This window comes from Channa argus, chromosome 21, assembly GCF_033026475.1.
Source record: "Channa argus isolate prfri chromosome 21, Channa argus male v1.0, whole genome shotgun sequence".
NCBI lineage: Eukaryota > Metazoa > Chordata > Actinopteri > Anabantiformes > Channidae > Channa > Channa argus.
The window spans coordinates 5,092,222-5,118,223 of NC_090217.1; the positions used below are offsets into that span (position 1 = coordinate 5,092,222).

Here is a 26,002-nt window from a genome sequence, read left to right on the forward strand (position 1 = left end):
GTGTGTGTCGTGTCTGTATTTGTCTTTTGGCCGCGCTGGAATCCCAGCTTGTCCCCACAGGTCTAGATAATGGTTTGAAAAAGGAAACAGCCTGACCCTAAATATAGCAGCCTCTGTAATTCTGTAACACCGCACTTAATCCCTGTATCTCACACACATACAGACATATATACGCACGTGCAAAGACAATGACACAGAGTAATGCAGTTGCAAGGTTAGTAAAAGGAATTACATGTTAGTGAAGCCTATCTGCAGTGTATCTGACTCTCCATATAATCTGAAATGCATTTGTCCTTGTACAATCCTCAGTGTATTGTCCCGATTTGCATGGTTCCCACTCATGCATCATAATGGCCCCAGAGATCCAGGGAGTCTCTGCTTTCTGTTATTAGTGAGCAGCACAGATCAATGGGCTCTGGGACTGCAGCACTAGTCTGTTAGTGTGTCCCCATTCAGACCCACTGAGTCGTGGCTAATGCCACAGCTAAAGTGTTTGCTAGTATAAAGTCTCCGAAGTGGGGAGGCGCACCTGTGCCCGCCCCGCATCGACGGATGTAAAGCTAAGCTCTAAAGAGGGGACGACTGTAGACCCGAGGTGAGAAGTCGCACAAAAGTACATATATATATATATATATATATATATATATATATATATATATATATATATATATATATAGTTTCTCACTTACTCCTTGTGGTACCAGCCATGCAGATGGTTTGGGGTTTATGTGGCAGCTTTTGAAATATCTGTTTCTGAGATTGCAGCTGTCACCACAATGCAGTAGGTGAAAGGAATTTCATTTGTTGCTCTCAAAGCATTGAAAAACTTGCACTCAAAAATGTAACAGCATCTTTCCAGAAGCACTGTTACTGATAATCCACTGACCTTGCTGGGAACAGTTCTCATAGGGACATTTTGTTCTGTAGAAAGTGTTTTCAGTGTGAGTTAATACAAAAAAAAAATATTTTTGTGACTAGATGCAGGCACAGTCATGAACCAAGCTTTTACAACGGCATCAATCAATACTTTCCTTATCAGCCTTGACCAAAATGACTGCATTGTAATTCATGGTACTGAAACTGTGAAGAATTATTCAGCTTTGAGATGTTTTAGCTCACTGTTTTGGTTTGTGTTACACTTACTGTATGGGTCAGTGTCAAAACTCCCATTAGCCCCGTTGGTAGCACCATAGAATATTTGGCTCAGGCTAGAGCTTGATAATGTTCACAACACAAGTATAAGCAGGGTTATGGAGGTCTTTGCTCCAAATGTATGACAATATTGTCTGCTGGATGTGAGAGTAGCAAGCTGTCTGCTAACACATTAGCTATTACAACTTTAGAAGCTAAGGGAATGGTGTTGGTTGTGTCACTTTTGCTTTTGTGTTTGCTTTAAAGTCTGGATATTGAGTTGTCACTGAGTTATTCATCTGATGGGCATGACACAGTTTTTTCTTTTTTTTGTTATTTCAATATTGTAGTTATCAATACAGGACGGGTTGTGTGTGGGAAGACTGCTGAATTGATTGAATAGAGCATTATGTTTGATTTCCTTGCAAATATGTGCTAAAAGTGTTTTATTATTATGATTAGGATGACTATTATGTGGAAAATGGTGTTATTATTTCCTTCTTTACTACTCTGACATGAATGTAGTTCTCAGAAAAATGCTGACTTAAATCCTAATAAAAAGAAAGAAAAAGAACATTGAAAAATACTGAATGCCTGCCTAAAATCCCATATACACAAAAATATGTTGTCTCACTGTTAGTCCTCAAAAGCCCGTTTCAGTCAAACCTTTGTGATTTGACAGTGGTTGCATCTGGGAGCACATTTGGCCATATGCACACACACAGACACACGCATCATCAGGCAATGCCTTTCCCTCTCTCCGCTCCATCAGCATATGTCAGCATATGGCTTCCTCCTCAGAGAGACGGTCGAACAGACTCATCCAGGTTTGATTTTGCTCTGGAGGTCCTGACCTGGGATGGAGGGCAGAAAAGAAGGGAAAAGGGTGGGGGAGGGAAGGAAATAGGAAGGGAAAGGGGGATGGATTTTTCTCCAAACAGCTGTCAGCCCGAACTCTCTCCTCCTGTTGACCCTCCTGATGCTGTCGTCTGGGCTGTTTCTGTCAAGCTCTTGCCTCCCTTAGCACACACGCTCTTCAGCCACTCACAGTGCGTGCGCGCGTGTGAAGAAACATACAACCATATTGAGCCATCTGTTCCAGCGCTAATTGGTATGCATGACAGTGTTTTTCCAACTCATAAAACCTAATGAAAATGAATACCCCATCCGCCCTAAAATCCCTTAATACTATCACCCGCTATCTGCCCTCACCCCGGCACCCTTACCCCTCCTCCTGTAGAACATTACAAGCATAATTACACTGTAGTGGGCATTAGCCACCCCTCCTCTAGAGGCACTTTCGAACCAGGAGGCAGCTCCAAAGATTGTAGGTATCCTGCTGATTTCAGTGGAAATCTGTCAGCTTTCTAAGATACAAGGCCCTCCCAACCCCCATATGAACTTGGCTCAGAGCATGAATTGTTATAATTTTATAGAGTGAAGCACTTGGAAACGCAGGGCTGCAATGTGCAAGTAATTTCCTCCTTAATGCTGACAGCACGCTTAAGGAATCAGACAAGCAGGAAGAAGGGAGGAAGGGATATAAAAGACAAAAGAGCCAATAAATGGTTGAATAATATGAAAAGCATTGAAGGTGGAAGCATAACTAATTAGTGAGTCATTATCAAATTAACCCCAACCTCTTAATAAGGTAGTGAAATTCTCCAAAATCACACTGTCAAGGATTGTGCAGTTTATCAAAGCAGAGTTATCAAAGGAAAACCTGAAATGTAATACAGTCTACATCGAAATTTGTGCCAGTTGACTCACTATTTGTGAGTTGAATTACAGAACGTGAGACCTGTCTGAAGTTGGACCTGGATCTGTCTTTACTGACTTAAAACTTGAATTAAGACGTATTTTGAAAAGTTTTTGGATGCATTTTGAACCTAGTATGGCTGATTTGAAATATTTTGAAAAGACGTGACGGACTTATATTGATGTATTTTGGACTCATCATAATTTGATTTTGTCTTTGGTACTGAAGTTGACTTGGACTCCCACTTCAAAGACTAAAAAAAGTACGGTACATAAATGATGGAGTTTATCGTTCAGAAATAAAATACATACCATATGTCCACATGATTACATTCTCTGACAGCTTGTTAGATGTCTTGGGGTCAAAGTGATACAGTGGAGAGGGTCATAAGAGAAAAGTGAGGCAAGGAGAGAAAGACTGGATGAGAGGGAAAACGAAAAAGACAGAAGCAGACAGACTTGGCTAAGCCTGGCTTCAGTCTGTATAACAGCCCGAGTCACCCAGTGCACTTTGTGTGTGTGCCTGTGTGACATCACACTGAAAAATGTGTGGTACACGTGGACGAAATGCACCAGTTGTACTTTGTGTTTAAAGGGGATCCTGAACACATTCAGTCGCAACCACCGTGAAATGAGCTATGAGGGAAATTACAGTACGAACAACAGCTTACAGATGTTTCCTTACAGAGAAAAGTAACTTCTCAGCATTGGGCTATTTTCTTGTCCGACCACACACACACACACACACACACACACACATTCACACTGAAAACATTGCCCTCCCATGCCAGCCAATAAACAGATTTCCTGACTGTCTGCACCGTGTACAACGTCACCTCTTTGATTTGCTCCCAGCATCCACCACCACACCAACTACTTCTTACCCTCCAAGTGCACGCGTGTGTGTCTCTGTGTGTGTAAAGAGCTGTAATGGGGTTTTTTTGAAAGTGTCAGAGGCAGTTTCTGCTCTTCGCCACACGAACACATGGAGTGCCCTCTGAGAACGGGTGTGCAAACAATTTCGGCAAAACGCACGTGCATTATCTAGTTTTTATTGGCATCATACATGAAAACAGCAGCCTTGCCAAATGCTAATAGAGGTGATATCCAGGCTTTTGTAACCTTTATGCTGCAAACGGTGCAGAGGTTTACACACAATGGGATGTAATTGTGCTGAAGCCAGTTCAATGTTCTGTTAAATCAGTGGTGTTTTGTCATTGGCAACTGGCCGCCTCTCTCTCTCTCTCCCCCTCTACCTCTGTGTGTGTGTGTGTGTGTGTGTCTTTGTCTCTCTTTATCGCCCTTATTACACCATTTTCTCTCTCTACCACATGGTTCTCTGCTCAGTCATCCCCTTTAGAGATGCCACGACTACAGGTTATTGACAATTTATTGTAAAACACTAATATCACAGTAAAATGATGCTGCAACGGCCTCGTTCTTTTTTTTTTACCTGCATCCCAAATGCATCCCAAATCTGGATCACTTGAACTGAACCAGTACCAATCTGATATGATTCTTTTCTGCCTCCATCCGCTCTTTCTTCTGTTCGTTGGATCAGCATCGTTGGATCATTTTGTGTAGAAGCATTAGTCAAATGGGCCATCATCCCCGTCGGCGAATCAGATGATGACTTTTGGCAGAATACAGCCACAGCGCAGTGCCAGACAATCAGAGTCGTTGCCATTTCATCACACGGACGCACAGGCACGCACGCAGACTCACACCACAAACAAGCTGTTTCTCATTAAGCCCACAAACATGAATGATTGAGTGAGAGGAACGGGAGGTGACGAAAGAGGAGAGACAGCGAGCTGAAGGCTTTTCCAGCTAGAGATCAGAGTGTTGAGGGAAAAAAAAAACAGGTGACTCACGGCAATTTAAAGAATCAACAGCAAGTGTGTGGGTGTGGGTGTGTGCGCACACCCACCTAGCCCACACCCAGTACCCGCTGCTACCTTCAACCCATGCCCCTTCAACATTACTGTTCCCATAGCAACAAGATACGGGGAGGAGGCGGGAGGGGATGTAGAGAGGAAGTGTGCTGAAGATTAGGGTGGAATTTTGCTGCTAGTGCTGCTTGGATTTGACCAGTCTGGTGCTGAGGCTTTAAGATGCTTTAATTCCTTTCCCCTTCCCTCCTTCTATAATGCGCACACGCACACACACACACACACACACACACACACACACACACACACACACACACACACACACACACACAAAGATCTCCCTGGTTGTCTGATGTGAGGTAGAAAGCATAATTTCAAGGAAATAATTCCAGGAACTGTACTGCAGAGTAAAAATAAAATACAAAGTGAAGTAAAATAGGAAAAGTGCTTGATTTTGTTTTTTTCTTTGGTCAACTCCATCTGTCTTACTGTCAGCTTGAAAACGTGCTAACCAGGTCTGCATGAAATTTGCCTTGCTCATTCACACTCCCTGGTGCAAAAACACTATTGATTGTACTTTGCAACTGATTGATGACTTTTCCTGCTGTGACGCAAATAAGTCAGGTTTTGGATGTCATTGGATGTCAATTTTGGATTTATTTGCAAACACCGGTTTTAAGTCCCATACAGTACAATCCCTCTATCCATTCATGCATCTGTTATCTATCAACACTTATCCTGTTGGGTCGCAAGGGTCTGGAGCCTATCCCAGCTGTCTTTGGGTGAAAAGCGAGGTACATACTGGACAGGTCTCCAGTTTTTAAAACAGGGCCAAGAAAAACTCCCAAAGAGTGCCAAGGTGTAAAATGTAGAAGTCCATCCTAGACCAAACCAAGCACAGTCTTACTAAAAGTAGTGTTCGTGTGTAAATGTAACAAAGTTGTACCTCTGCGTTTAGTATCTAAACGTGACTAAGGTGTAGCGCTTGGAAATGGATGACAACAATCTACTGTGTCTACTGGCCAGTAGAAAAGGGCCCTACTAAGCCATATTTATAGGCCAATAAGAATAGATATCAGGCCATTAAATAACTTCATAACGTCTGAAGCTCAGACTTCAGCAGTAAAATAAGTGTGACTCTTCCTCTTATGATGGCATTGCTGTTTCTCAAGGCTCTGCAGAGGGCACTGCAACATGCAGTGTGGATCTGTTGGGACACATGCAGACTGAGCAAACTGTGGAGAGAGATCGGTTTTTGCCTCGAAATGACCGACCTCCTTCATATATAGTAAAAACATGCTTTTTTCATGAACAGTAAAACCTTTTTAAATGAAGAAAATTTTCAGCTTGAATAGAGACGCAACAGTCATTCAAATACTTTTTCAATGTAGTCTTCAGCTGTCATACATTTATAGTTATTCATATATAAGGCTCACTGATTTTTGTTAGTACTGTTTTTTTGCTGACACATTCTTGTAACTAAAGCGGCAGTTCTGTTTAAAACAATTCTTTATTGGCTTTTTATTTAAATACTGATGTGTTTTCTGCTTCAAGAGGATTGGATTCACTACAAGCTCCTCTTGTGAAGGACAATGAGGGGATTGTACCTACAGTTAAAGCAAATGATGAAAACTGGGCAGGGAAAAAATAAGTTATTGGTTATCTGTGAAAGGAATTAATGCAACAAAGAGATTAAACTGCAGATACTTTTTCAAATCAAAACTGAATGTTTTTTTAACCAGCTAATTGAAGTAAAATCTCCCCGCCGGAGAGGCACTCAATTGAAACTGGTTCAGCCTTCATTATTTGCATACAGCTGATTTAACTGTTGCTACACCATTTAATGGGACATTACCAAGTACTTATCAGCCCATACTTAAGGTTCAGTAGCTAACCTTCGACCATCTAGTTAGTGATAGAGCAGCAACTACTAGCAGCCTTAGTAAGGTAATAGTCTGCTTATATAGCTATATAAAGCAGAGGCGCTCTTTGCCAGTAGGCAAGGCAGGGAACTGCCTGGGCCCCCAGGCCAGTAGGGGGAACCTCGACGGCTAACGAAATACTATGCTGTTTCTGTACTGAAACTGTTATATACTGTCTATACTGTTTTGATGTTTATATCCTGATTCGATCCCGCTTTTATCCTGCTCTGAACCTGTTCTGAACCTGCTCTGAGCCTGTTCTGAACCTGCTGTTTTGCTAGTGAAAAAAGCTTCAATAAACAAGGCAAAAGTAAAAAAAAATTAAAATCAGAGTTATTCCTGCATCTCCCGCGGATGCCTTTTGTCTTTTTCAAGTTTGGGCAGTTGTTGAAGCAGAAACCCCAGAAAACTTGACAGTATTCAATATTTTACCTTTTTTCCCCCCCTATACCTGTCCCTGATCTTTTGGTGCCTGAATGTGACCTTATCAATTTAGTGCCTAAACCTAATAGACTGTAGTTATGTGCTCATTGTTTAATTCTGTTTAATTGCCTTTTTAATGAGCAGGATTATAAAATTACAGTTTATTAAGATCTGATTTTGACACTTGAATAATTAACTCCTAGTAAATAGAGATAAAGAAAAAATCTATGTTTAGATTTGAGGACAGAGAATTAATTCATGTAGCTCATCTTTTAAACAGCAGCTACAATAACTGTATTTACAAAAGGCATTTACACATTTTTATCCTGGAAACCATCTTGCGTTATGTGTAAGGCTTTAATTTTGACATTCATTTTCAATATATTTTGAACATGCTTGCACGTAAAATAGCTTAATTAGCCACAAATCCAAACACCACATGAATCACTGCAGCATCTAACAAGGTGGCTTTATTTCTGAGGTAACAGTGTGAGCTCCTCCAGTGTTTTATACACGCAGGGAAATATGAGACTTGAGGAACAAGCAAAATGAGGCACATTTCACTTGTATCTGTGTGTGTCATGCGTCACTGTGTTTTCTTCACACTGTGTGAGTGCAGGCACGTGCGTCTCTTCTCATTATCTTGCGATAGCTCGTTAGCACAGAGCTAGCTGAGCGTCGGGGCACCGGTGCAGCTTCATTAGCTGCTGTGACATTTATCTGATCATTTCCCTGCATTGCATGCGCTGCCTCATCTCCATGGCAACCGCAAATGCATACATGCACACACACACACAGACACACACACACACACACACAAAGGCAATCATAAGGTCTCACCCAGACCCAGTTCTTTCAGATAGTCACAGTTATTCAAAGATGCTAGTTCTATCAAAGCTTCCCTGCCTCCTCCATACAGCCGAGAAACATCAATAATGAATATATGAAACACGCTGTATACAGTATGTACCAGTGGCTGTTATCCCAGTGCTGTACCCAAGGTGGGTGGAATATTGCTTATTGTAAAGTTCAAGTGAATCACAGGCAATATCACACTCACTCGTTTGGCTTGAACAAGACCCCCGGGAGCCAGTTTACCTCGCTGTAAGTCGGTTACAGAGAAATGACAAGCTTTCCAAATAAATCAGTCACTACAGTACGCCACTCATTTAGTTTGACTCACTAATCCGCTGTTGCGCATCATATTGCTGGTGAAAAAAAAAAAAAATCAGTTATAGGGTGGGATTCAGGGAGAAAAAGCATGCCTCTTATGGTGTGTTGTGGTGAGGCTGCTAATCTTGTTTACAGTTTGATACAGCAGCAGAAAATATTCAGAACTATTAAATGAATTTTGTGTGTTTTTCTAAATGTATATTCCTTTGCTTGTTATCCGGGTGTGTCTGCACACACAGGCGTTGTGTTAGTTAAGTTGTGTATTAGCCCCACGTGGGACTGTGTTTGGGGCCTGTGCCTTCAGTTGGGGCTGTGTTTACTATACTGTTATAAAGGGCCCCTGGAAACTTAAATAACCAACAATAAAATTAAGAAAAATATTTAGGTACTTTGTGTGTGGTTTGACCAGATATATTTGACAGTTCCCTTTTTTAGGGTCTTACCCACACAGCAGAAATGTCAAACTTGAAATAACTGTTTGAACTTTGAAATACAAATAGTAAAATTGTGTGTTCATGTAAAAATCAACATAATTGTGTGTTTATGTAAATTAACAATATTTTATTTTTTGAACTCCAGTAATTATAGTCTGACCCTTTAGATCCACACCATGACCACTTTTGTGGGTCCCAACCCAAGCTCCGCACCCTGTGTAGGAATCTGTCAAGGTGTGTGCATGTGAGGAGGGGTAACTGTCCAGGTCTGTATGTGTGTGTTAACATGTCAGAGGTGTGTGTTTAGTTGACCTTGGTTGGGGGGGGGGGGGGGGGCTGTTCCTCACTCTGTTTGTCAACAAGATTAGTTCCCCTGTGGGACTGTTACACACCCTGCAAACACACTGCCAATAAGAAGAAATGTGACAGCTCGGCCCTTCCACGAACCTGCTGAAGTGTGTGTGAATAAGTGCCAGGGATGTTTTATGGTGTGTGTGCATGTGCTGCGATTGAGGGGTTAAGAGAGTCAGGGAGGATGTGTGTTTTAGAGCAGAAACAGAAGGGAAAAACAGCAGGGGGATAAACGCAGCCAACCTCAACTGCACCCTTCATGTGTATATGTATTTGTGTGTACGTGTGTGTGGTTTCTGAGAGAGCCCGTACTGAGCTCTGAACTGTGCTTACTTCTAGATCTGACTCATCTTCATCTGTCTCCTCCACTCTGTCCCTCTCTTTTATTCCTACTCCTACCTGCCTCTCTCTCCCTCTCTGTCTCTGTGTGGAGTCCATGTCTGAAGGGGTAGCTCATTGTCCATATTCTTTCTACCTTACTGCATTTAAACATGTTGCTGAGAGTGACAAACCCTTAGAAATCATAAAAGACTTGGGCACCCTCTCTTTTTTAAATCCACCCAGTAAAGGTTGAAATGCAGCAGGATTTCTTTTAGGGAGACATATATTTCAGTTTATGTGAAGGTAAAACTAATAATAATATAGTTTATTGAATATATAATAATACGTTCCCATGTTTTAATTATTGTTTTTTAATAATCAAAGTCATGCAAATCTACAGGATACAGACAAACCAAGGTGACATTCACAATTACATTAGTGCCAGTCCAGTCTTTCCATGGCAGCCTGTACTTATCTAATGTTGCGATGCTTGTCCGACGTAACATGCAGTGCTCAGGGTGCTTCTTTAGATCAAACCTGGTGAATCTACATCTTTGTCGATCCAGACTAAAGTGAGTGGTTTTTCTTCCCCTAAACCAGAGCTTTTGGAGTGAGGAAATGTGAGACCACCAGCTTGGTGGGGGAAAACTGAGCTGTAACCCTGTATACAGTCTGTATCTGTTATGTACCACTCAAATAAGTGTTGGCAGTTGTGCAGCATTTTACTGTTGAAAGCCGTCAATGTTCTTTGTCTGAACGGACAAAGTTAGATTTGCTTTTTTGCGAGTACAAATCTCGACTTTTTCAGTCACAAAGCATTAACTCTAACATTTTTGTGGTTTCCGTGCTATAAACAATGTGTGGACCTAGAAATAGTATAACATTTCTTCTTCACTTGTTTTCTGATGTTGACTTGGTTGTCAGTCCTTCATGGATGCTCAGTGGGAGGAGAAACACTCTTTTCCTGTCCGTCAGTGTGTAAATGCAAAATCAACCTGAGCCACCCAGGGAATTTTTGAAGATCCCCGGCTTAATGTCGCTATGGTCTTAGTTGGAATGGAACAGATTACCAGTGTATAAACCAAACCCGCTGGCCTTAGTCTTAGATATTGATCTTCTCATCTTGCTGTCAGAGAGAAAGCCAATTTGTGTATTTGCCCAAATGCTGAACACTTCCTTTAACAGTGAAAGTCTGAGGAGCTGTGACTGTAAAATGAAGATGGTGAATGAATAAATAAATAACCTTCATAAGGTTTTATGGTCAATACTATGCAGCTGTAGTTCGGATGAATGAGCCCGCTGTCTAATGTGAGTGTTAGGTGAGGGAATAACAGCCCTCAGCAGCTGCTTCAAAGGTCTATCCAGACACTTTTTTGCAATCTGACTGAGCACACGCACACACACACACACACACGCACACGCACACACACTCTAAGTGTAGATCAGCCCTCAGTCACGGCCCTATGCTGCAGGGAGACTGGAGTGATGGAAGCAATAGTTAAGCCATTAAGGCAAACAATTGGCTCAAATTGAGAGGGAGAGAGAGAAAAGAAGAGGAAGAAGAGGGAGGGAGATGGAGAGGCTATGGCAGGAGTGGATCCACTCAATGACTTAATCCGAGCCCCAGGACACTCTCCTGCTGAGCTTCACACACTTGCACAAACATCTACACGCACACACTAAAGCTCTGTCTGCTTGCAATAACACCTTGTCAGTCGTGGCCACAGGGGCAAGGGAAGAGGCGTTCATTCCTTTGTAGTGATGAGAGTCACCTACTTCCAACCACCTCGGGAAAAGACGGAGCATGCAATCTACACAAGACAGCTCTGTAAGCTTTCGTGTGCCTTATGGCTGCTAGTGTGAAGCTATTCATTGTCTTAGTAGGCAGAGTGAACGGTGGAGGGAGCACAGGGCGGACAGTGTCCTGGACGAGGGAGGCGCTGCTCTGACACCAGCTATTGTATCGTCTCCCCGTGGACTCGCTCAATCCCAACAGGCCTCACATAAACAGCCAACAAAGAGCGATTGTCTCCTGCTATTCTCCCTCTCCCTGCCCTTTTTTTGTCACACACACATCACGTCTGTGTGTGTCAGGGGACGAAGGGATGATGTGCTTTAGTGTGAACCCAGCGACTGCTGAGGCTCGTCCAATACAACCATCTTCACCATTTATGTGCCTAAATATCGTCCAGTGATAGGGGCACTAACTCTTCACCGCTGCTGCGCTTCCTTCCCTTTCTCCCTTCTTTCCCTTCCCCAATCAGCTACCACCCTTGGGGATCCCTCAGTGCCGGGAACCCTGCGATTTATTGGACAGCTTAGCAAGGAGCGGTTCTCGCCCCAAGGACTGTTAGCACTGGTTTGGCTCGTTGACTCCTTCTCTGGTTCTGGCGTTTTATTTGACATGTCCTTTAAGTCCTTTAAAGAATTGGGCGTTTCTGCTGAGCGCCTTGGCTCTTTCTGCAAAAGATGGATGGCCCGTGTTCAAAGGTCTGGATATTTTCTTATTCCCTCCTACTTTTGCTCCAAACTCTCTCTTTTCCTCCCTCTGTCTTTTGCTTTTCACTTTCACTCTTGCTGAGTTTTAAAAGGTGGTATCACTGTTGTCAGCTAACCATGCTTGGGATTTTGCTTTGTTTTGTTTTTGCCTCTTAAGATAATGCTCTTTCCTTCTCCTGCCGAGAATAACAAAAGGGAAAGAAGAGCAATAAAATAGCACAGCCATTGACTTTGGTTTCATTAAATTGGTTTTCAGCCATCTTAAATAGACCACATGCCTTGATGGCAGTGATGTGTACGTGTGTCTGTGTGTGTTTCGTAGCCATGTGCTTGTGATTGTCCTCATAACACAGTCACACTTTGCCTCATATGTGCTCGGGTGCCGTTGCCATCATCGTCAGGCCTTTTTGTTGAAAGCCTTAATTCGTCCGATAAAACATACGCCACAGCTCAAGTTAGCATTCCAAACGCGTAGACAGACGAGTGTGTTTTGTGATGATAAGTGTTGTAGCTCTGTGGTGAAAAGGGTGAAAGCACTTCACCTACATTTTATATGCATACCAGATGTGGAAATATAACCAAACCGATTGGCGTGTAAGCATCTGTGTCCTGTTAGGGGCCCTGGAGGTTTTCTGCACTGGTTCTACAGCCTAATCCTTCACACACAGACTCACATTAACACATTGCATACTGTTTATCCAGCACACAGTCACTGCTTGCAAACATACACAAGAACTTGCACATACAGCACATCACAGTGGATGACAGGCCTACGTAACACGCATGAACTATCTCTACTTCTCACCACAGCTTATACAGTCCATACAGCAAATGTCAGGTTAGCTGATGCACTGAACAAAACACACTGCAGCATTAAACATATACACTTTGAAGGTTGTAAAATAAAAAAAAATTAAATGTGTGTTCAGCTCAGTCCTTCAGTGAGGATTTGCCAGCATCCTGAATAGCGCCATCACTGCATCTCTGCTATCAGAAATCCACATTTAGGGCCAGAGGAATATGTCATTTTGCAGATGGTTCAGGTCAGTGTATATAAAACAGCCAGCTTTGAAGATATGGAGCAAGCTGAATTGAGAGCTAGTCCTCTGGTCCTCACTTTTTACCTATATTACCCTTTAATAACACTGGGGTCCTTTTCCTACACACTAATAAGTCCGGGCAATACACTACTTAAAACACTTTTAAAACTCCCTGGATTTTTTTCAAAACATGAAATGTCACAAAGAAGAAATCCAAAGCTGTTTATCTTATTGTAACTGTGTATGTGTTTTTTTCGATGCCCTTTGTGTGCATGCAGTATAAATGAAAATAGAAAAAACATTAATTGTGAATTTTTACAAAATAACAAGCAAAATTGCAAAAAATAACCTGCACTTTCCTTATAAAAAAAAACATCTGCCTTTCCAGATGACATCATCTGGATATGTTTTTTAATCATCCGGATTACATATTGTGTCAGTTGGAAGAGTTTTAAGAATCAGTGACGATGCTCTTAAGTAAGCATTATGAATGCAGTACCTATACTTAAAATAAAGTAATGGTACTTTTACTTATGTAAAAGACCTGAGTACGTCTTCCACAACTGCTGGTACCACACAACTAAAGTTAACTTGTGTCACTAGTATAAATATGGTGCTTTTTTAGATTCTTAATGTTCTTCATTGTGTCTCAATAACAGTAACGGCACTGCCGGGAAGATGAATGGGGCACTGGAGCATTCGGACCAGCCAGATCCGGACGCCATCAAGATGTTTGTGGGCCAGATCCCGCGCTCCTGGTCAGAGAAGGAGCTGAAGGAGCTGTTTGAGCCGTATGGAGCCGTCTACCAGATCAACATCCTCCGAGACCGCAGCCAGAATCCTCCACAGAGCAAAGGTACTCTCATAAACAGTAAACACAGATAGACTGTAACAAATGAATGAAATACATGTAAATAACCATACAGATGCTCACAAAATTTGTGAACCCAGATACAAATGCAGAATTGCATAGAGACACACACTATATTTATACTTGTACACATGAAAAGGCACACTGCAATCAGTGGCTGACTAGGTCGTCCCACCTAGTTAATAATAGAACAAATGATGTATGTGCAGAATTACACAAGCAAATGCACATTTCGTGCATCATTTGAAGACAAAGACGAACCCTGCCAGACTTGCACAGTCAATTGTGCAAAACCGCATGATTTGCAGCTATTTTCTCCCATTCCCTTTCTTTTACCTTTGATGAATTTGTCAAGAGTGAGAGCAAACAATAGAGACAGCAGCAATGAATGAGCAGACAATAGTGCTGCCATATTAACAGGCATCAAAAGGAGTGGGGGCTGATGACACTCCTGATGAGACATGGAGAGTGGGAGAAAAGCAAAAAGAGCCAAAGAGAAAGGATGACGGGAAGGGAGATGCGGCACTTGCATCCAACTGTAAAGCAAATTTCAAGAGAAGTTTTCAGAACGTCAGATGAAACAATATGAATCAACAGGAATAGAGCGAATAAAGAAATTAAATACAGGTATCAGAAAATAGAAGGGAATAACTTATCAATTTTGGGCAAGATCTTCATTATACCTGATCGCTGTCAGAAAAACAAATTGATGCACTCACTGATGTGCTGATGCACCACTTCACCGAAGTTGATGCACATAGTGAAACCCTAAATGCTGCAAAGTACATCTGATTCTACTAAATTGCATTGTCAGATATATTTTGGAAGAAATTATTGCTGACTGGCCTGTGTTGCTAGTATTTGTCTTATACTGCACAGAGGACACAAAGATGGTTGGTTTGGTGTACAAAGCTTTTTACTTTTAACACCACAGAGTGGGTTCGTGTGCTGTATCTCATGTGCGGTTCGGATTAGACCATTAAAACACTTGGTATGGTTGTGGAAAGAATTTGGTCTGTGGTTGAATACTAGATGAGTTATTGTGCCCTCAATTCAGTGTTGACTTTTTCACTTTTAAGTGTTGCAGGATGCCTAAAGATGTTAAAAGTTTCCCACAGTGGATTCTGTAGGAACAACATTAAATATGTTGCAAACTGTGAAAATTAAAGAGACCAGACTCATGATCCTGGCCAATGCATGCACTTGGGCATGATTGACAGATTATTGTTAGTGTTATAGAATGAGTCCAAAAACTCTGAAGTTACTTCGTATTTTTGCACTTTTGCTTTTTCTTAACCCAAAGTCTGTTATAAATGGGTTTCAGATATATGCCTGTATTAAGATCTACAGTAACTGAGATTTTCACATTTTTTCTTATGGCTTAAATGTCATCAGTTAAAAAAAACCCCACTCAACCCAGTGGATTTTTTTAAGCACTTACATGTTCTCAAAAATGGTGATTGCTAACACGTGGATAAATGAAACTGCAGAGAAATTTTAAATGTCATTACGCCGAACACGAAGACTGACTTCTCCATAATCCATAGAAGCATCATGTTGTGTTTATACTGAACTCAGGATTACTAGATGCTGGAGATTAGGTCACACCAAGACTAGCGAAATCAAATTACAACTCGAAAGCTTAGCAGTGGTGAAGTCGTGTTCATCCCGCGATGATCTTGCTGAACAAAATGTGCATCATAACCTTGCGTTGTTATTTAGCTTATTTTCTGCACTAACCCAAAAGCCAATGGAAAATTCTCAGTGGCGACTTGGAGAGGGAATCAGTGTGATGTTAACCTCCGGGTTAGATTGCAAAAACCCGTTAACCCTACAGCTCTCTTTCAAACAAAATTCATTATCAAGCCACGTTGTCATTATTATCAGCACAGACTTTTTCACCTGACTATTAGGAAAACATTTGGCCAGTCACTTATGTTCCAGCACAGGACTTGTTGGAGTGTTTTTCACATACTAGAGCTGCAATGTATAGTTTCTATGTTCACTGGGAACAATGTACACAACGTCATGGGTGGACTACACAAGCCAGTAGGGGTCAAACTGCATATTTTCACATAGCAAGGTTAATCTGGGTGATTATCCCTTCGAAATGAATATTTTCATGTTGATAAAATGATTATTCAAATGAGATGAAGGTTCTTGCAAACATATTGGCAATAGAGATTAGTTGTAAATGAATGCAATCTTTATTCGCGGTTGAGTGACTTCTGCTAGAAACATTTATGGTATGTCTTTCATTTTCTTCTTTACTGCTCTCCTGAAATGTATTAGAGTTAATCTCACAGTAACATTTATTTGCTTTTCATCATTATTTCCTTTTTTATTAAAATGCACATTCCTCAGATCAGGGTCAAAGCTTTCTTTAGAGAGAGAGCTCGAGCTGCAGATGAGCTGGCACACACTGTGCATTATGACCTGCTATACATGCATGTTTTGAGTATCATTTTCTGTGACTAAATCGTGTGGTGTTTCTTCACCTTTCTGCACCTACACACTTCTTCACAGTCTGCGTCTGTTTTTAGTTTATCTCTCTTTCTCTCTCTCTCTCTCTCTCTCTCTCTCTCTCTCTCTCTCTCTGTCTTCTCTGTCTGTTTTTTTTTCTTGGCTTCCTCTCATTCAGTCTGAGTCATACAAGCTTATGAAAGCCTGGAGACAGCATTTTGCCAAGACCAAAATCAACTCATTTTTGCACACCAACACACTTGTCATGCGCTTTGTATTTGTGTGTTCTTAGCCTTGAGATGACTTCCTTCTCTCCCCAGCAGTCTCTTCTCCCTCTTTTTTCTCTCAGCTGCTTACGAGGAGGAAAACGGGGCCAAAGTTCCTCCTTCTATCCTTCGGCTGCCTTGAATCTCCTGCCCCATCTTCACTACCCTTTAAATCAGTTGTTTTGGTGGTTGTTGAGTCTAGAGTATCATTCACTGCCACTTCTACAGGGGATAAAAAAACACAGCTACCCACCATGCCTTTTATTTTTTCTCCTCTGAATGACAATATAGTGTCTCTCTATATGCCTCTTTTTGTCCTCACTCTGTGCTACAAGGTGGAGTGTTTTAAGAGGAAATGTGGCATTTGATTGGGCTCTTACTGGCCTTGTTATTCGCAGGCTTTGAGCACTGTTGTTGTTTCCTCATAGTTAAGTAAGCCGCCTGGCCTCATCTGCACTCACTCAAGTCGGGGGAACTGCAGTGGCCCCTTCGCCAGCTTTACCGTGGGTAATTTCGACAGTGTCAGGAAAACTGTGGCCCCTCTCTTCCCTCAGTGTGTTTATTTTAAATTAGCGACGGCATTGTTTGAAAAGGATCTCGGCCATTTGGAGCAAATGAGCCCACTCTGATGCCCCGGTGGTGACCCAGACAGACTTTTTTTTCTTTTTTTGGAATTAAATGTGTTTTGTGAGTCCCACCGAAAGGCAGAAAAAGTTCCACGGCTGCAGCTACAAGCCTTTACAACTTCGACAACTTCTGTTTATTCCTTTTTGTTTGTGTGGATCCTCATTAGCTGACAACTCAGAAACGGCTAGCCCTAAAAAGAACAACAGCAACAAACAGACAAAAAGCATTAATTGACAGCGGATGTTTGGCAAGTACAAGAAAACTTCTAAAAGACATGAACAACTAGTAACTATATTGAGGCTATGAGGGCACAAAAGGGGTTGATTTTAAGTTTTGGCAACCAGAGAGGACATAAAGCCCACCCTGTTACTGCTGCTGATCAAAGTTTATGAACCAAACTTTTACAGTATGCTTTGTGACTTGTCATACTGGGAAACACAAAAAATTAACAATGACTGTGTTCTCAGTAACAGTGTGAGATTGAGTCAGCATACATCAAACTGAGACCCTGCAACTGAAAGAGCTAAATGTTCCGACATCATTCATTTTATGCTTTACACCTGTGCTTTCCCAGTGTCTCAGCATTGAGATAGTGTACACTCTGGCACAGATTGCGACCACGATTTCATTTATTGTGACTCACACAATGCAAAATGAAGACACTGTAAAATATGTTTTTTTAACTCGAAAATAACAGTGTTGTGAACTTAGGGCATGCCACTAAATTTTGCATGGTTTGTAAACTACTTTCTTAATTTGGTTGAATTAGATTTGTTAGTTTATTGATGAGGTAATTATTTGAGATGAAAAATATACGTCACCTTCATTCGAATGGATTGTTTTGTAATTTTCAGTATTTTTTGATTAATTTGATCTAATCTGTTTATTTTTACTATTCTTGCTAGTCCTGTAAACCCAATCACCCATGAAATTGTTTAGTCTCTCTGAATAATTAACTTTTTCAAACTGAGAAAAAGAAATGTAGATCTGCAGCTTTCATTCCTGTTAGAGCTCCATAAGTACTAGAGTCAGTAGAAAAACCTGCTGTCAGGGCTTTAGTATTAGACAGGTCCAGGGTTGAAGTCCTGTGGGCGGTCTGGGTGTATGACCCAGGTAGCAAAAAGCTCCTTTAGAGCTGGGGCAGGGAGCCGGGCTGGAGGTCTGGCTGGACACCGGCGGCGATGGCGGAATCCCTCTAGGGGCTGGACAGGAGGTTGGGCTGAATACCAGGCATGTTGCCGGCGGTGATGGCAGAACCTCTCTAGGAGGCCGGCGTCGACGAAGGCGGCGGAGCCCCTCCGAGCCCCTCCACAACTGCCAGCCTGATGACAGGGACAGACGGGGTATCGGCTGACCCGGGGAAAGGAGCTGGAGTAGATAGGGCTTCAGATGGCCCAAGCACAGGAACAGGAACAGGCCAGCTTCTGGACAGGAACAGACAGGTAGAGGTGGCAGCGTCGAGCTGGGCGAAGCCCTCTGGACCATTGGCAGAGTCGACCTGCTTGGGAAGCAGAACAGAGCTGGCGGCATCAATCGGTCCCGGAACAGGCGGGGCAGAGCCAGGAACAGGAACACAAGAGGTGGCATTGTCGAACCCAGAGAGGAGTGTCTCTGTTTACCCTCACGCCTAAAGTTGGCTAGCATCTCTAACAATTTAGGCACACCGGACAGTTACACAAGCAGGGTCGGGAACGGACAATTCGTTCCATCTGTATGGCCTTGTGCATGAGTGTCTGCGGGTTGGCAGCCTGCTCCTAGGTGTCCATGAGGTGGGAGAGTGGTTGCATATTTACAGATCGCTGTTCATGAAGGTCACAGTCTGAACCCTGTTAATGAAGCAAGGGGGAATTGGTTGACAGAGAGTGAGATCCATGCTGCTTGGCAGACCCTGGTTGTTCAACCATTACTTAGGCTGGCTCAGGAATAGACACAGGCCCCTGAAGCAGATAGAGGACCAGGCGCTGCAATAGCACTGGTGACACATTGGAGAGCAGGGGTAGGAACAGCAGTTGCAGCTGGATCAGCGATGCGCCGAGGAGCAGAGGGTTGGGCAGAAACCTGGACCTTAGTGGAAACCTCTTGCACGTCTCAAGGCCCTAGAGTGGGCAGTTCGTGATGTCATCGATTAGGGTAATAGGTTTTTGAGGACCCAAGTAAGGAGATGGCAAGAGGAGTTTTCAAACTACAGGGGTTTATTGATGGGAATTGGGAGCAGAAACAACAGAAAATCACTCCACTGGGAAGACAGAAAAGGTTGAGAACTAAACCAAAGCTAGGGTAGAAGGCAGGAGACCCAATTCAACACTAACCTACATCATGGTTCACAGTGATTTTGTTATTATGAAAAGAAACAACTTTCCTAATTTAAGATGTACTAAAGACAGACAGCAAGTTTCTACCATAACTTCTTCTGTTTAAACTAAAGACAACAAAACTACATTTGGGAGCTTTCTCTCTACAACACTGCATCCTGAGATATTCTACTTTCATTTCTTTTTTGCCTTAATTTAATAGGTTCACTGACTTCTCAAAAATTCATTCATTTAACTTATCATTTTAAGTTAAAATATTTGAAGTCAGAACAACTCTTGTTCATAATTCTGGACAGTAAAAAATATAATTTTAAAATGTAATTAGTGTCCAAATCCTAAAATGTAGATTTGTGTTATTTAAAAACAAATTAGCTTATCTGGCAAATTTCCTGAATGAGAATTAACAGGGCAGTGCAGTAGGACATGAAGTCAAGCGTTAGAGTAGTCGGCTATAAGTCAAGGCTAAAGGCTACATTACTCAGTTTTTAGACCCGATTCACATAATCACATCAACTCTCTTAATTAGCCTCTGCCAATGGTAAATTTGCTATTTACATTTAGTTTCACTTTGCCAGCAGGTCTGATTGGTTGTACAATGTTTAAAAATCTGATTTGTCTAGACATTGGACCTGGACACCCATAAATATATTAATGATTAATTGCAGGTGGATGACGATAAAACCCAAGACTTAATACTAGCTTGAAGCTTTTTTCAATTGCATTGTGCATATCAAACCGGAACATGGACATACAGGATTTGCATCATTGTAATCCTGTTTTATTAGTGTCATCATCTGTCATCACATGACTGACATGAAACATACAGGTGTGGTTTGAAAACCTTCTTCAGCCTGACAAGAAAAACATTTCTTAAGCAAACAAAAGAGCTTTTCTGAATATTTTTAGAATCAAAGAATATTAACATTCCAAGTACTTGTTCTTTAAGACTCGATGTTTTCTGGCTGGAAAGCTTTAAATTCTGCTGCTTTTTCTGCCTCGTCCAGAATCCATTTTGCAGTTTGACCCAGGTGTGTGTGTGTGTGTGTGTGTGTGTGTGTGTGTGTGTGTGTGTGTGTGTGTGTGTGTGTGTGTTATGCTGACTAGGACAGTCTAGGGAATATTGTGGCACTACTGTTGGTTTAATGTGTTTGGAGTTAATAACCAGATGAGTGGATGAGCTGGGGAGGAAGGGAGTGAGTGAGAAATGGAGCAATTTGGCATTTTGTGCTGAAAAAAACGATAGAGATGGAGGGAGAGATAAAGAGAGAGCAAGACTAAGAGAGCCAGAGGGGTAAACAGTAAATGGTCCTTTTGCTAAAACACAACCTTGAGCGCCATGATGGGTTTGTTGTGTGTCAGTGTCTCCCTGTTTTGGCAGGGGACGTGCTCTGTCATTTATCTTAATGATACAGCCTGCCCACATGAGCTGCTAAGACACACACACACATCCATAGAATGAGTGTAATGGTTTCATTAAAAGCCTGTATCCTACAATAACATGGCCTGAAAGTAGGGACCTCACCTGTGAAACGAGGGCCGAATGAGTTACGCTTTCTTTACTAAACTTTCTTTACAGGAACACTCTTGGTGGTCTGCTAGCTTGTGTAGAAAGTTAACAATATAAATGATATAACTCTCTTTTCCCTCCTGTTTATGGTTATGGTTTAGGTTATGCAGTTTTCACCAAAACCAATAAACTATTTATATGGTGTAAATAACTCTATGTCTGAATACTGTTGCACCAAGGTGATATAGTCTGCAGCCATAATATCATATCTATATCAAGACAAAGACCAGGGGGTCACCTGTAGAAAATTCGAAGCTACCCTGAGAAAAGAGGCATCACACAGCCACCCACACCGTTTTATTGACAGGCTGATCTCTGGGGAGAGCGGCAGCCACAACACAGCCACAAGTGTTTACCACCAAAGATAGTCACAAAAGGATGTTGCAGATTTCTTCCTTAAGTGCAGCAGTAAATGCTGTTTGCTTTGCAACAGTTTGCTCCTTCATACAAACCACCTTGAAAACATATTGTACAATCAATACCAGCCCCTGAGAGGTGATTCTTGTTTTGATAAGTGTTTGACCTGTACACCTGAAATAGATTTTTCATCAGCTGCCATTTATAAATTTGCTAACCTAAAATGTCATCTTGATGGTTAAAAAAACACCATAAAAGTCCAATGAGGATTTGGGAAATCATTTTCAGCCTAGAGATAAACACATGCAGACAGATTATAGCATCTGATTTCTGATCACTGCTCAGATAAAGAATCTCACTGCCTGGGTTGCTCTGATACTGTGTCCAGGGACCTACACCCATGCAGTGGCAGTACATCCGTTTTGAAACGGCAAGCCAACTGTATCCTCCTGCTCAGCTGTGGCAACGCTGAGCGAACGCTCTGCTGTCCAAGACAATTATCTGCTCTAATGGATTCAGTTGAGATGGGGCCGACGTGAGACTGAGGACTGATTTATTTCATTCTTTCCTAAAGCAGTGCGGCCAATTATATCGCCTTAACAAGACGTTAGCTTTTTTAGCCGGCTACCCAAGCCCAATTAGAGAGCAGCTGCAGGTGGATTTTAATGGGAGATTGTGTGTGTGTGTGTGTGTGTGTGTGTGTGTGGTTTCTCAGCTTGTCTCTGTGTGTCCTTTTTTCTCTGTGTTTATACTTTTGCATGCCTCAGCGACAGAGAGAGTTGCTGGGTTATGAGCAAAGTTGCAAAGCTGGAGTTTGTTTTTTGTTTTTTTTTTCTTCTTCATTGACTCAATGTTGTGTTTTCGGTAAGAAGGCAAGGGGTAAAGAGGGGTGACATTGGTGTTTTCCCACCGAAGTAACCAGTGGATTGTATAGATTTGTGAAGTGCTGAGAGTTGGACCAATTCCTATGTTAACAGGATTAGAACATCAGCCAAATGCCCGTTGGAGAGGCAGCATTGTTTGAAACAGTCCACTCATCCTCTCCCTAATTTTCCATCTGACAATCTGTTCTTCATTGCACTGTCACATTCAAAATATGTTCTCTGTCGTTTCCCCCCCCACCGCTGCTGTCACTCAGTGGCTTTTGACACACATAAATTATACACATTAAGGGGCATTTTTACAGCTGCATAGAGAGCAAAGAGGGAACAGTGACAGGGTGGAAAAATGCAAGAAATAGAGAGAGGTGGAGTATGTATCCCATGCCACCCAGAGGCCTATGTGAGCAGTAATTGCAGTAGAGTGTAGTTAATGTGGGTCAGCGGTTAAGCGGAACCCCAAGGGTCAAGAAGAGCGTGGAAGGGAAGGAAAAGGAACTGAAGCAATGGAGGGAGAAAGAGGGAGTCACTGTAAATGCTGCACTCCGCTTCGCTTGAAAGGGCTGGGGGTGAAGCTCTATGATACACCCCCCACTTGTTGCTTTTTCCCCTTTTAATAAACCATACTGCCATTCTGCTGGACTGCCGGGCATTACTCCTTTCACTCACCCCTCACCTCCACCTACCTTACTCCCCCACCTTTTCACTGTTTGTGCTGCATGGTACAAGCTCATAGGTTGGAGCTTTGAATATAAGAGCAGTTCTTAACCTGCAGGTTAAGAACCACCAGATAAATCCGAGTGGTCAGGGGATGATTAACAAATGGGAAAGGCAGCTAAAGACAAAAAAAAAATAAAATTGTTTCAGGCTGCTCCAATCTTACTCTAAAATGTCTTAGAAATTCTATAATTTTAAGAAATATCCCAAAAATCCAAGATTGTTAAATAGGTGAATTTGCTATCCAGTTCTCACTGGGTTGAGGTGGAGTTTATGAATTTAGCAACAGAAGAATCTGAAAATGAAATAATGAAAGTCTAGTAGATTAGCTGCCAATTAGGATAATGTGACCTACCTACATAAATTGAGTAGCAGCTGAGGCTGCTCTTTTATACTAGGAATTAAAATAAAAATCAGCACAGCTTGTCACCTCCTGCACCCAAACTGGTATAATAGCCATGTTCAGACACGAACAAGATGGCCTGATTTTAAATTAAAAACAAAACAAAAAAAAAAACATCGACCTGAAGTACAGATAAGCCTGAAGGCCCTTATTCAATATGCCAGCACAGCGCACCTCAGCTCCTCTGCAGTACAGCCGTCTTTAGCTGTGGAGCCGGGGTTGACCTGTTGTTGGAGGGGGTAGATGTGTTGACAGAGGCGAGGGGCTGCGGGTCTTCACTCAGTCAAAGGCCCCCTTCAGCAGCCATGAAGCATTTATGAACAGGCATCTCTCTCCTCTGCTCTCTATTCTACTCACAGCTGTTCTTCCTCTCCTCTCATCGTCTTCTTCTCTCTCTCTGCTCTTTTTTATCTTGCACACACTCTGCCCTTCTTTCCCACATCCTCTCCATCTGTCTCACTCTCAACACTCTTTCTGTTGCACACATCACCGTCTAATGAATTCTTTCCCTTTGCTCCAAGTTTGTGCACACGTGTGTGTCTCGGGTGCGTGTCTTTCAGTGTCCCTTTTCAGCAGCACAATGCAGAGTGTATCTCACCGCTCAGAGCCCTCTCGGCCTTCAGGTAAATATTTGCGCTGTACGAAAAGAGATACACATACGCACAAATAGTTGGAAAGAACTTATTCACACTAGTTTGCAGCATTAGTTCACCTGATCAAAGCTGTTGTACACAGGTATGTTTGCCTGTAAATTAAAATGCCGACATATTCTTAAATAACAATGTATTGGTTTTCTGCAGCTTTGCGTGTGTGAGCCACGAGTGTGCTGACTCTTAAACAGGTGGAACTGGAACTCAGGGGGATGTGTGTGTGTGTGTGTGTGTGTGTGTGTGTGTGTGTGTGTGTGTGTGTGTGTGTGTGTGTGTGTGTTTGCATGCGTGCGTGTGTGTGTGTGTGTGTAATCGTCTGTGAGGTCCACTCCTCTGCTCTTTGATCCTCGTCTTGACAGCCCACCACCTGGGACGATCCACCACATGCCGCATTGCTCTCAGGCCAGACTACACCATGGGAGTCACAACACTCACCAGCTAATGCAGCACTAACAGCCAACCCTCCCCTGCACATTATATGCTGTCAGAATCACTAATGCTAACACCAAAAGCTAACCCTCCCATATACAGATTTGCAAAAAAAAAAATGCCACTAGAATCATAATTCACAGCGTGTGGCTCACAGATAACCATCATCCAGTGCTTTTGGAATTGCTAATCGTGCACAAGGGGCCAAAGCTTGAACTCAGGTGCAATTGGAATAATAATGGAATTATAATGTACAATACTGAGGCAATGCTATAAAGCACTCCCTTGTACACATGCAGTATTCATTGGGCACCAAGCATGCAGTAAGTATAATCTACCGAGTTAAAAGTACCTCACATCAAAATAATGATGCCAGTTAAGATACGCTTGTGCTTTACGCAGAAGGACTTAGTTTGGCATGTTTACATGTATATACATGATATATTAATAGAATACATTTGCTGCTTTATATCATCATAGTACAGACCATGGATGAAGCAGAACTTCTAAAATGTATGTGGACGCCACCTGTTTACCACTAACCTGTTTGTGTCTATGCCATATCAGTGTGGTGACCTACATGCGTAAAAAAGTTTCAAACTTTTCACCTAGTGATAGTAAGTCATGACTAATTCCCCGTCTTATCTCTGTGCCTTTAACTAGTAAAAGCTGGTGTGAAACTCTGGTAAATTGTTACTGATAGTAGAAGTGAAGGGCTCCGATTTTAGTGAAGTGACACCCAGAGCTGCTTTTCATGCTGCGGGTTGTAGAAGAAAACACCAAGCTGGGAGTTATCCCTGTTAATACACAGGCACTACACCATCTGAATCACCACACCACTCACGTGGCTGACGCTAGGCTAAGGGCCAACTCTTCAACAACCCTGGCACCCAGAGGACACAGCAGGAATTCAGATCCATTATGCTCCCAGCCTCATCAAAGGGACTCTGGGATTTGGACGCTAAACCTGCTCCAGATGCTCACTGTTGGATTTCACTAAGATGCACTGCAGGGCAAGTGTCATAAGGGCTGATGTCTACGATATGGGCAACAAAGCCACAACTGGTTCGCTTCATTCACACTGAGCTGATTTGTGTCATAAACACAATGGGGAGAACAACAAAGCAGATGTAAACAATGGCACAGTCAGCTCATCTCTGGACAAACAAATTAACAGATGAGGTGGAAAAATATGGTCTAAAACATATGAACCTACAGCAACTGAAAGGAAGGTGATGAAGCCACACCAGTGCGGATGCTCACCTGTGGGTGACGTATGCTAATACATTGACATTATCAGCTATGTCAGCAGCTGTAGATTTCATGCATGAAATGCTTTGTTTAACTGACATGTATCCATCAAATTACTTCAGGTTTGGCCCATAATACAGGATAACTGGGCTGAACTTCATTTTGCCACTTGAAAATCCTCTACTATGCACCAGGTCCATGTGTCCTCAAACATAGTTGCAATGGTTTAACAAAGGTCTCTGGATATAGAACATCTGGACTTACATT

General features: G+C 42.2%; 1 protein-coding gene across 23 annotated transcripts in view; it reads left to right on the forward strand.

Moving 5' to 3' along the window:
• celf2 (cugbp, Elav-like family member 2) overlaps positions 1-26,002 on the forward strand; it is a 186,063-nt gene that overhangs the window by 96,729 nt on the left and 63,332 nt on the right. For 22 of the 23 annotated variants that reach the window (XM_067489734.1, XM_067489739.1, XM_067489727.1 and 19 more), the window contains one exon: positions 13,604-13,800. In XM_067489734.1, the coding sequence (XP_067345835.1) occupies positions 13,604-13,800 (197 nt within the window). Of the gene's footprint in view, positions 1-11,517; positions 11,896-13,603; positions 13,801-26,002 lie in introns of those variants that run through there. The other variant, XM_067489737.1, reaches the window with a different exon arrangement.